The following is a 12,023-nucleotide window of genomic DNA, read 5'->3' on the forward strand; positions in this document are numbered from 1 at the left end:
TTAGGATTATGTATCCTGATTGAGGCACTCCCCTAATTATTGTCTTGTAACTTCTCTCCTTTCCCGAAAAGTTTCTTTTCTACACTCAGTCTCTGTGCTTGCAAGTGGGGAGGCACCCATGGTTACTGAGTGGGGCTTACTGATATATACGTGGATGGGGCTTCACTTGAATCAGTTTCAGCTTCTTTGTTTTTCTCTAGAGTTTTTTATTTGTTGTTGCACGAATGAGCCAAAGATCCATTGTAATAAGAGCAAAAGCAAAACCCTACTTGCAATGAAATGTGCACACCGTGCGGTAGCAAACGGGCTCACGTACAGATGTCAATTACTTTGTATAATGCTGTGCAAGCTTAATCAAAATCCCTCAAAATGTACAGTGCCACCTAGAGTCAAATGCAAAGTGCCCTCTGAGGACCTGATCTGTCTGGAATGATCAGCACGGTAATTCTTCATTGCTGTGCTTCAAATATGCACAGGAAGGCTTTTTCCCCTAAAGCATCACATGCCTCCCCCTGCCCCGCCCAAATACATTCTGCACCCCCCAGGGGGGCTCGACCCCATTTTGAGAACCTCTGGACTAGATGATCTAATGACTCTTTCTCACCTTAAATTCTATGACTCTATGAATCATTGTCTTGAGTGTATTGTTATCTTGGCTGCAACTTTCCTCTGAATGCTGACAGCCACTCAACAAGGATAGACGCTGGCCAAGAAAAATCTAGACTGCCACAATCAAACGGGGATATATCATCTCTTTACCCTCTAAAACAGGTCCTTTCCTATCTTGGGGGCCGGGGGGGAGGTCTTACAATTGTCCCAATCTTTGAGCAGGGAACAAAACCCCGTCTATGATAAACGCTTATCACCAAACAGGTCTGACTGGACACCTCAGTCTCTTCTCTTCAGAGTGTGTGGGGCTTCTGACCAGAGCTATAGAGTCACCCCCAGCCTCCTTAAAACTAGTAGGTTTATTAGCAAACAGCACAAAGCATTGGAGAAAATGGTTATAAAATACCAGGCAGCTGTCACGTGTCTACACTCATCTGTCTCATGTATCACTGCCACCTAAGTTAGACAGGCTTTGCTCTGGGGACAGAGAAACAGAACTGACCCAATTTACATTTTCTTGGGAAACCAATGAGCTCTTGGGACCCAACCCAGTTTTCCTCTGTCTCTGAGAGCATCTTCCCATCTTTTGGGCCATTTCTTGTGGAAGCAGCCTGTGCTGAAACCTGTGTGAGCCTGGACCCTGTCACCATAGTGCTCAGCCATGTCCATGGTAAAGAGCCAATTTGTGGAGCTGACCTTTGCCCTCTGACTGCTTTGTCCCAGCCAGACATCTAAGATGATGCCCCCGTGGCCATTGCTACATTGCTTCTCAGGCCTGGTCTACACTAAGGGGTGGGGGTCGAACTAAGGTACGCAAGTTCAGCTACGCAAATAGCGTAGCTGAACTTGAACTGTCTTAGTTCAAACTACTCACCCGTCCAGACGCCGCGTGTGACGGTGCGGTTCTGGCGGGACCCAACTGAGCGTGCCAAATCAGGACCAATTGCTTAAACAGGGCAGTCACAGCCCTAGGCTTCGGTTTTTCCACCTCTAAGGCAAACCAAACAAGCCAGACAAAAAGGACTTTGGTCTCACCCCACTGGCTAACCACAAGTCACACAAGCAATTTCCTTAGACACTCCAGTCTCCCAGTATCACCACCAGTGCACTTGTCCTGGGGATAAATGGTTATGAAAACCAATACCCCAATAAAAGGAAAAGGTTCTCTCGATCCCAAAGGACCAAGCCCCAGACCCAGGTCAATATACACATCAGATCTTACCCACAAATCACGCTGTTGCCAATCCTTTAGAATCTAAAATCTAAAGGTTTATTTACAAAGGGAAGAAGGTAGAGATGAGAGGTAGAATTGGTTAAATGGAATTGATTACATACAGTAATGGCAAAGTTCTTAGTTCAGGCTTGCAGCAGTGATGGAGCAAACTGCAGGTTCAAATCAAGTCTCTGGAACATCCCCCGCTGGGATGGGTCCTCAGTCCCTTGTGTAGAGCTTCAGTTTGTAGCAAAGTCCCTCCAGAGGTAAGAAGCAGGATTGAAGACAAGATGGAGATGATGCATCAGCGTTATATAGGCTTTTCCAGGTGTAAGAATCTCTTTGTTCTTACTGTGGAAAATCCCAGCAAAATGGAATCTGCAGTCACATGGACAAGTCTCTGCATACCTTGCTGAGTCACAAGGCGTGTCTGCCTTCTCTCCATGGGTCAATTGTGTAGCTGATGGTCCTTAATGGGCCATCAAGCAGGCTAAGCAGAGCTAACACCAGCTTGTCTGGGATGCTTCCCCCAGAAGCACAGCACCAACTTGAAATACAGACAGCATAGAGCCAACATTCATAACTTCAACTAAAAATGATACAGACATACAGACAGCATCATTATAACCAGCAACCCATAACCTGGTCTTAGACACCTTATATGACCCCCTTTACCTAAGATTTGGTGCCACTACAGGACCTTGGTTGCAACCCATGTTCTATATGGTCCCAATTTATATCAATAACGTCACACCGCGGGATCGAAGTCCGCGGCTCCCCCGTCGACTCCGCCACCGCCGTTCGCGGTGGTGGAGTTCCGGAGTCGACGGGAGCGTGTTCGGAGTTCGAACTATCGCGTCTAGATTAGACGCGATAGTTCGAACTCCGAGAAGTCGAACGCTACGCGTCGACCCGGCAGGTAAGTATAGACCTACCCTCAGTTAGACCCATTCAGCTGCAAACACTGTTTTGGTGCCTGTGCTGAAATGCTCGGCCTCTCTCTGATACTCCATCACTCTCCTCAGAAATCCATTACTTACCCTTCACTGTCACCCTGAGCACCCGCACATCTGCCACAGACACCACAGTGCTGGAGTCATGGGGCTTCCCAGAAGCAGCTGTCACAGGGGCTGTGGTAAGAGGCCTTTTACAGAGAAATGTCAGAGGTGTTGCTCTGTGGAACCCTGACATAGCCCTCATCTTAGGGTCTCAGAGTCTCTGATCACCTTCAATGTCTTTATCCTCCCACCACCCCTGTGAGGCAGGGCAGGGCTTTTATCCACCTGTGCAGAGGCTCAGAGACAGCCCATAGTTTGCCCACGGTCACACAGGGCAAGGGAATCAAACCCAGCTGTCTTAAGTCACAGAGCAGTGCCCAGATCACAGGACCAGCCTTGCAGCCATCCGAGCGGTGACAGGCCCGGCTGGATTCTCTGCTGTGCCAGCAGAGCTCCCTTCTGTGCTGCAGAGAGTGGGGATGGCAAGGACCCAGTTACAGGGGTTTGATTCTCTGGCCTGTTCTCCCCCTGCCTCAGCAGTGTCTGGGGGCTGGGCTGACCTTTGCCTCATGGTAATGGCTCCCAAGGGAACAGCCCAATCTGGCCACATCCCTGAGGATCAGTGTGACCCAGAGTGTCCCTTTGTGGACTGAGGTGGCCCTGCAGGCACCCTGCCCTTCCCTCTAAGGTCCTTGCAGTGACTTACTCTCAGCCTGGGATACTTAAAACAAGAGCCCCCTTTTTGGGGTCACATTTATTCAGTCTTCTCCAAAACACAAGGTCTCCTACTCTCCAGCCCCAGCCTCCTCCTCTACTCAGGATCACCCCCACCGCGCTCCTTGCTGGGGTCAGCGTTGGTTCAGGCTTGCCGCACCCGCTGCCCCATCTCTGCCCTGAGGCCCCGCCCCCTGCTCCTCCACTTCCCCTGAGTCTCCGCCCCCCCAGTCTGGCCAGAGACGGGCCGTGGTAAGGGGCCTTTTATAGAGAAATATGGAGAAATGTCCGAGGTGCTGCTCTGTGGAACCCTGGGAGCCCAGGCTGCGGTGGGTAGCCCCAGATTTTCCACCCCTAAGGGGGTATGTTCTGAGGGGCGGTGACACAGGCTGGGGGCTGCTCTCAGCACCCCCCCCCAGACAGGGCAGGTGGAGGGTCTGGGACTCCTCAGTGTCTCTGGCTCCCTGGACGGCTCTTACCAAGGCCCAGCTTCGGCTCCCAGCCTGGCCGGGGCCAGGGCCTATGGGGAAGAGGAGGTGGGGTTGCCGGTTTTTACTCACAGAAAACCAAAGACCCTTGCCCCGCCCTCCGCCCCGCCCCTCCTCTGAGGCCCCACCCCTGCCTCACCCCTTCTCCGAGGCCCCGCCCCCCCGCTCACTCCATCTCCCCTCGCTCTGTCGCTCACTCTCCCCACCCTCACTCACTTGCTCATTTTCCCCAGGCTGGGGCAGGGGGTTGGGATGCGGGAGTGGGTGAGAGCTCCAGCTTCGGGTGGGGGCTCTGGGGTGGGGCAAGAAATGAATACTTCAGTATGTCGGAGGGGGCTCAGGGCTGAGGCAGTGCGTTGGGATGTGGGATCAGGTGAGGGCTCTGGCTCGGATGCGGGATCTGGGGTGGGGCCAGGGATGAGGGGTTCAGGGTGCCGGAGGGCCTCTGGGCTCAGGGATGGAGCCGATGGGTTTGGAGTATAGGAGGGGGGCTCTGGGAAGAGACACGAGGTTGGGGTGTGGGAGGGAGTCAGGGATTCAGGCTCCGGGCGGCACGTACCTCAAGCAGCTCTCGGAAGCAGCATCATGTCCCCATTCTGGCTCCTACAGGGAGGTGCAACCAGGTAGCTGTTCATGTTGCCTGGTCTGCAGGCTCCACCCCACAACTCCCATTGGCTGTAGTTTCTGGCGAATGGGAGCTGCAGAGCTGGTGCTTGGGGCGGGCGCAGCACGCAGAGCCCCCTGGATGCCCCTATGCCTAGGAGCTGGAGGAGGGATGTGCCTCTGCTTCTGAGAGCCACATAGCACCATGGCAGGCAGGGAGCCTGCCTTAGCACTGCTGTACCACCGACTGGACGTTTAATTGCCCCGTCTGTAGTGCTGACCAGAGCCACCACGGTCCCTTTTTCACCAGGCAGTCTGTTCGAAAACCGGACGCCTGGCAAACCTAAGAGGAGGAGAAGTGGGTAGCGACTCAGGGAAGGTCACCCTACACTGAATGGGCTGGGCTGGGGTAGGAGCTAGCTGTGCCTCTGTGTGGGAGCTGAGGCCAGTTTCCACCCCTTTGCATTGCTGGGCAGCACAAATGGAGCAGATGGGGAGGGAACCTTGGCCTGAGTCTCTTGCCAGGACGCCTATGTGTCAGACCCTCACTCACACATGCAGCTCTGCCCTGCCTCGGTGGGGAGTGGACTCAGCAAGCATATGGTGTGCAGAGCCATCCTCAGGGATGGTGGGGGTGGGCTGCCTGAATGGCCTCTCCTGACATGGTCTCTAACATGACTCAGTCACAAACACGTGGCTGAGGGCGTAGGGGAAAGGTGGATGTCCATGCCCCTTGAATAGCCCCTGTCCACAGCTGGTGCAGCCCCATGGATCACGCAGCACCCAGAGGGCAGCTTTTCTCATGGCCCATGGATGTTTAACCAGAGACGGGACAATGACAGGCCAGGTGTAATGGGAAACAACATCCCCATCCCTTTTCTTTATTGACTGTATCCACAGGAATTCTGTGGTCAGAGCAGGCACTGATACAGCTCTTTATGGGCCAACATCCCACCTATCCCCTGGCTATGGATGAACACAGTCACTTTGTAAATGTTGCTGCCTGGCTTGGTCTCCTTCCTCCAGTGCCCTGTCCTCCCTCACCAGCCCCTCTCCCACTCCTCCAGATCATAGATCCCATCTGAACCTTTCTCTACAGAGTGGAGATCACTAGCTCATGTCCTCTCAGGTGCAAGTCTCCAGGATGGAATAGGTGGACTGTGTTTTTTGTATCCCATGTCACCAGCACTGGAGCTGGGTGATGAACTGACCCTTCACTTGACAAACACCCTGATTATCCTCGCACGAAGGTGTTTGCTTTTCACGCTGTACACAATTGGGTTCATCAGGGGCGGGAACACTAGGTAGACGTAGCCAATGAGAATCGGAAGCAAGGGAGAAGAGTTCTTCACGAATCTGTGTATCACAGACAAGCCGAGCACTGGTGTGTAAAAAAGCAGGACAGCGCAGAGGTGGGAGACACAGGTGCTCAGGGCCCTGAGGCGCTCCGCGTGGGATGCGATGCTCAGCACTGTTTTGAGGATCATCACATAAGAGAGGAGGATGAGCAGCGAGTCCAACCCCACCGTGGAGATTGTAACAAACAAGCCATAGATGCTGCTGACTGTGATATCTGAACAAGCCATCTTCATGACCTCCTGGTTTATGCAGTAGCAGTGGGAGAGGACACTGATTCGACAGTATTGGTAGCGTTTCAGGAGAAAGGGGAGTGGGAATATTACGGCCACCCCTCTTAGCACAAACAGTAGCCCCATCTTGACTATTCTTGACGGGGTTAAGATAGAAGCATATCTCAGCGGGTTAGAGATTGCAACGAAGCGGTCAAAGGCCATCAACAACAGCACGGAGGATTCAGTGAACGAAAATGAGTGGATGAAGAACAGCTGGGCAAAACAAGCATCAAGGCTGATCTCCCTAGAGTTAAACAAGAATAGGCCCAGTGTTGACGGTATGGTTGATATCGATAAACCAAGGTCTGTGACAGCCAACATGGAAAGGAAAATGTACATGGGCTCATGGAGGGTTGGATCTGTTTTTATAATGAACAGAATGAGTGAATTTCCTAATATTGAAATAACATACATTAAAAAGAAGGGGATAGAGATCCAGAGATGGACGTCTTCCTGCCCAGGTATCCCGGTGAGAAGGAACACTGCAGAGTTGAAGTTGGTGTCATTGACAGCTGACATAATGTCCTGGGCAGGTCCCAGGAGTTTTGAACTTTCCTTCCTAAAAGGAAAAAGAACAGAAGACTAGATGATATTTAACGAGACATCATTCTGCTCTGAGTGCAAGTCTAGAGATTCCCAGGAGCTCAAGGAAGATCAGCAAAAACATAGTCTTGAATTTACACCACTGGTAGGAAGAAAGGCACTGCCAGACTCGATTAGACCTGTAGTCCATCTAGCCCCATATCCAGTGGCCAACATGAGATGCTGCAGAGGAAGGTAGAAGAAGCCCTGCAATAGGCAGCTATGGTCCCAGGGAAACTTTCCCCCTGTCACCCACTAGTTAGACATATTTTGTGGTGTAAATCAGGAAGGTTTAGAGCCCTTCCAGACTTTTTAAAAACAATCCTCATTCCTGTAATTGTATTTTCTAGCTACCCATATAAACATGCTGTCCCTCTTTGAATCCTGCTAAACTCTTGGTTCCATTGATATCTTGTGGCTATTGGTTGCGCAGCCTACTTGAGCGCTGTGTGATTTTACAATCGTGACCTTCCCACAAACACCCTTTCTGGCCCTCCACTTCTGAGTGTGGCCCATTGTATCATGCCATAGCAAATGCATGGTGAAAACTTATCCATGTAGCCCAGTTGGCCAGCTTATCTGTATTATATTCACTGCTTTTCATTATATTTTGTGTTATTATATTCAACTGTAATGCAAGGACCCTACAGGCTCGTATCCTGTAAGACTTTGTCTTCAGCAGTTAGCATGAGGCCTGAGGCCTATGAACTTTGGCATAAATAAACTTAGGTAACCCATAAGTTATGGGGAACTGGAAGTAAAGTGTAGGGGGGGAATTTTATCCATAACCACATCAACACCATAGAACATGAACTAACACCAGCTTCTGGAAGGTTTCAGTTGGAACATCTGACCACAAAGGTGCCATGACAACGAATTCACGTATATGACAATGAGGTGAAATCGTAAATACACTAACCTATAGAAGAAGGACATCTTAACATTGGTAAGGGAAGGATATACGTATAATGAAGAGGGGAGAAACCCCTATTAAATATTCATTAGACATGGTAACGTCAGCATAACATATTATAAAAGTGGCATCCCAGGGCCACAGAAGAGAGAGATGTAGACCTTGGTAGGGGCCAGAGTGATGGACACTGGTGAAGATGAGACTGGCGAAGGTGATGAGGAAGATAATGGCTAACGTTTCAAGTTGTTCTGCAAGGGATGGTGTCAGTATGGATATTCAGATGTACTATCTGTATTATCTCTGTCTACCTGACTGAGTTACAGTTACAAAGCTTTCTAAAGCAAAAGTTATATCATTTACACATCTATGATGTAGCACATACATAAATCCATTCTTTCCCCTCTGATCTTCCTTCAGAGATGATTTCTCAGGTTAGAGTAGTACTTAAAATGTAGCGTCTGTCATCTGGATTTCTTCACAACCTGAAAAGTTAGCAGCATCTCTGCCAGAGTGGCAACAGGCATTCAGATCAGTATGGAAAATATTCATGCCCTGGGTTCTCACTCTCTATTTTTCAACATTTGTGGAATCCTAATAAATTTCAAATGGGGTGTGAATACCTTTGGAAATCTTAGACATAGTCTGCAAACCACCAGTGGGTCGCAGATCACAGGTTGAAAACCACTGGTGTAGCGCATAGTACATAGTAACCCCAACACCTGTTCAACATGAAGAGGGTTTACAGAAAGTAGATTTCAAAGTCAAATGCATGTGGAACTTCATTTCCCACGTGAAATAGTCTACTGCTCTCTGACGGCACCTGGGAATGGCATTGGGACAGACATGGAGCTGAGCTGCCATAATGAATGTGTATGTTAAACCCAGTTCTTGGGATATTTGCTGTAGGACTATATTGGGTTAACTATTGGGATGTTGATGTTATGGCTGTATTGCGAGAAACCAGTATGGCTCATCTTAGTTTAATAGCAGCCTGCTGGAAAACAAGCAGGAAGGGAAGCAACAGCTCAAGAAAAGCCATTGCTCAGTCAGCACTTCAAGGAGGTTCAGAGACCCCACATAAACTACAAGCTGGGAAGACCCTATTTCTGGACTCCAGCCACCTTACACAGCTTGTTTTGCCATCACTGGGAGTCTGTCCAGAGGTGGAGCAGCTGTTACTGAGAAGCTCTTCAGACTGACAGTCACAGACAGTGCTGGGGAAGGCTGAAGGCCCTCGGCCTGCCTGAGTCCCTGTCAAAGTGGGAGGATTTGGGGTCAGAGACGTGTATAGACTGTTGTTTGAAAACCCTCTTGTTCTCCCTACTGTTCAGATTAAACAGCATTTTGGTTCCAGAAGGCTGGCTGGTCACTCGTCTCACCACTAGTCCCAGAGGGAAGAACTACAGGTGCCGAACCCACTCGGACCTGCTGGGCAAGCCCAGTCATCCCACAGTGTGTTGTAGCCCAGGGCTCAGTTTGAGGGTGGGAGGATTGCTGGACTCCACCCCATGACTTGGAAGGGTACGAGGCCTGACATGTAGCACTCAGAGACCAGAGAGGGGGCAGAGATGTAGGTAGCCCTATAATTGTGAAGGGTATCTAGAGGGCAGAAATGCTGCAGCCCTCAGACAATCAGAAAACAGAAATATGCTTCACCTGACCTGTTACCACAGAGCAACGCAGCTCTGAATTCCTGTGTTCACAATCGAGCCAGAGAATAAAAGCTTAGAAAATACATTTGCTGATTAAATTTCCAGGAGTAAATAAACCTGAGGTGATTTGAGAATGAGTCACTGATATTCTGTGGGGTCTCCTGTCACTCTGCCCCTGGCAGGATGGGGTCCAGAGCACACGACACCTCCAGAAATGGGACCCCTTGAGAAATCCTGAGTCGGGGCATGAGGGTTTTAACTCTCCAATTTCTGTGTAGCTTGAATGACCCACCGAGGAACCTGGGTACATGTTGGGGAGGGGCTCCCACGCTACCTAGTGCTGCCTGCCCTCCAGCCCTGTCACTGAGTCAGCCCGACAGCCCAGCTGAGTCCTCTGCTGCTGCACAGAACATCTGCAAAGGGAAACAGCTCACAGCCTTTCCCCTTCACTTCGCATTTTTAAGATAGTGAAACCTGCCAACGTACCCAATTCCTGCTAGATGGGGAGCTGCCAGACGTCTTCATCCTAGAGGACAAGGAGTCATTGGAGAGGTAGCACAGGCAGCAGGCAGTATCTGTTCAGACAGGGAGGGAACTGTCTTTATGAAGCATGTCTGCACATTCCTTTGGGAGCCACTTGGCCATCAGGGAACCTCAGCTGCTTGGCTCAGTGTGCACCAGCTGTAACCCTTGTATCGTTCCAGTAGGGGGAAAACTTCCTACCTGTCAGGACGGTTAAGCACTGGAATAAATTGCCCAGGGATGTTGTGAAATCTCTATAATTGGGGATTATTAAGTACAGGTCAGACAAACACCTGTCAGGGATGGTCTATATAATACTTCGTCCTGCCACGAGTACAGGGGACTGGACTAAATGCCCTCTCAGGGTCCTTTCCAGTCCTACAAATTTACCTGTGGAATAAACAGAGGGACCCAGGATCCAGAAATCCCCAAAGTTAGGCGCAGATCTCAGTGATCCACTGGTAGCTAAGCTCCCCCACCCACAATCTCTGGGCCTCCACAACTGCTCTAGGACCCTCTCCAGCTCCCTGCTAGCACAGGTTCATCAGAGATGTGCTAATAGAGTTTCAGAGGGGTAGCCGTGTTAGTCTGGTTCTGTAGAAGCAGCAAAGAATCCTGTGGCACCTTAGTCTATAAGGTGCCACAGGATTCTTTGCTGCTTCTAATAGAGTTTGTCACAGCAGGACCTGCTGAAGCTGTTTAGAGTAGCTGATGGGCACAATATTCCAGCCATAGACTGATCGGAAGTTTTGACCTTTCCATGCCCAGAGTACAGTCATAGACTCCATCAGTGAAACCTTCCTTTACGTTACAAGGAAGAGGCAGGTGAAAAGCCTCCAATTTCTCTTGGGGGTCCAGGCAGTTGCAGCTGGGCAGCATCATGGCACCTGAGCGTACAGAGAAAAATGAGCCATTTTCTGTGAAAACTCACCCTGAAACATGGATGAAAAGGAAACATTTTAATTTGTGTCAACATTTTTCATGGGGGGAAAAGCTCTGTCTTCCAGCCCAGCTCTAGCTTAAATCATGCATCTCTGTCCCTCATGATACAGGACCACACTCCTAGGTGGCAGCACTAGATCCCATCAGCCTCCCATGCTCAGCCCCCCTGGACGTCTGCTAAGGTGGCTATGCCAGCTCTGTAACAGAGGGATCCCTGGAAATGGCTTATCTGCAGCAGCCTATCTCCATCAGTGGAACAATTTAGAAACACGACAAAGGCCGGACTGGGTCAGCCCAATGGTCCATGTAGCTCGGTGTCCCGTCTTCTGACAGTGGTTGATGCAGATGCTTCAGGGGGAATAAACAGAACAGGGTGAGTGGTTCTATTGAGTGATCTATGCCCTGTCATCTGCTCCCAGCTTCTGGTAGTCAGAAGTTTAAAGACACCTAGAGCATGGGGCTGTGTCCCTGACCATCTTGGCTACTAGCCATTGAAGGACCTACTCTTCATGAACTTATCTGATTATTCTTTGGCTCGGTTATACTTTTGGCCTTCACAACATCCTTTGGCAGTGAGTTCCACAGGCTGGCTGCACACTGTGTGAAGAAATACTTCCTTTTCTTTGTTTTAAAAGCTGCGGCCTATTAACTTCATTGGGTTCTTGTGACGGGGTAAACACTTCCTGATTCACTTTCTCCACACCACTCATGATTTTATAGGCCTCTACCATATCCCTCCTTTCCAAGCTGAACAGTCCCAGTCTTTTAAATCTCCCCTCATATGGAATCTGTTCCATACCCATCATCATTTTTGTCACCTTTCTCTGTACCTTTTCCAATTCCAGTATAACTTTTTTGAGATGGGGCAACCAGAAGTGCATGCAGTATTCAAGGTTTGGGTGGACAATGGATATATAGAGAGGCAATATGATATTTTATGTCTTATTTTCTATCCCTTTCCTAATGGTTCCTCACATTGTGTTAGTTTTGATTTGGTTTTGGTTTCTGACTGCTGCTGCACATTGAGTGGATGTTTTCGAAGAACTATGGGTAATGACCCCAGGATCTCTTTCTTGAGTGGCAACAGCTAATTTACACCCCGTCATTTTGTATGAATAGCTGGAATTACGTTTTCAATGTGCATTACTTTTCCTTT

The 12,023-nt window shown here is 49.7% G+C and overlaps 1 protein-coding gene across 1 annotated transcript; it reads right to left on the reverse strand.

Moving 5' to 3' along the window:
• Positions 1-5,839: 5,839 nt before the first annotated feature.
• Positions 5,840-6,775, reverse strand: LOC120395246 (olfactory receptor 51G2-like). The gene has a single exon (XM_039519448.1). The coding sequence runs from the start codon at positions 6,773-6,775 to the stop codon at positions 5,840-5,842; it is 936 nt and encodes a 311-aa protein (XP_039375382.1).
• Between the last annotated feature and the right edge of the window lie 5,248 nt (positions 6,776-12,023).

The sequence above is a fragment of the Mauremys reevesii genome, linkage group 1 (genome assembly GCF_016161935.1).
Source record: "Mauremys reevesii isolate NIE-2019 linkage group 1, ASM1616193v1, whole genome shotgun sequence".
Lineage (NCBI taxonomy): Eukaryota > Metazoa > Chordata > Testudines > Geoemydidae > Mauremys > Mauremys reevesii.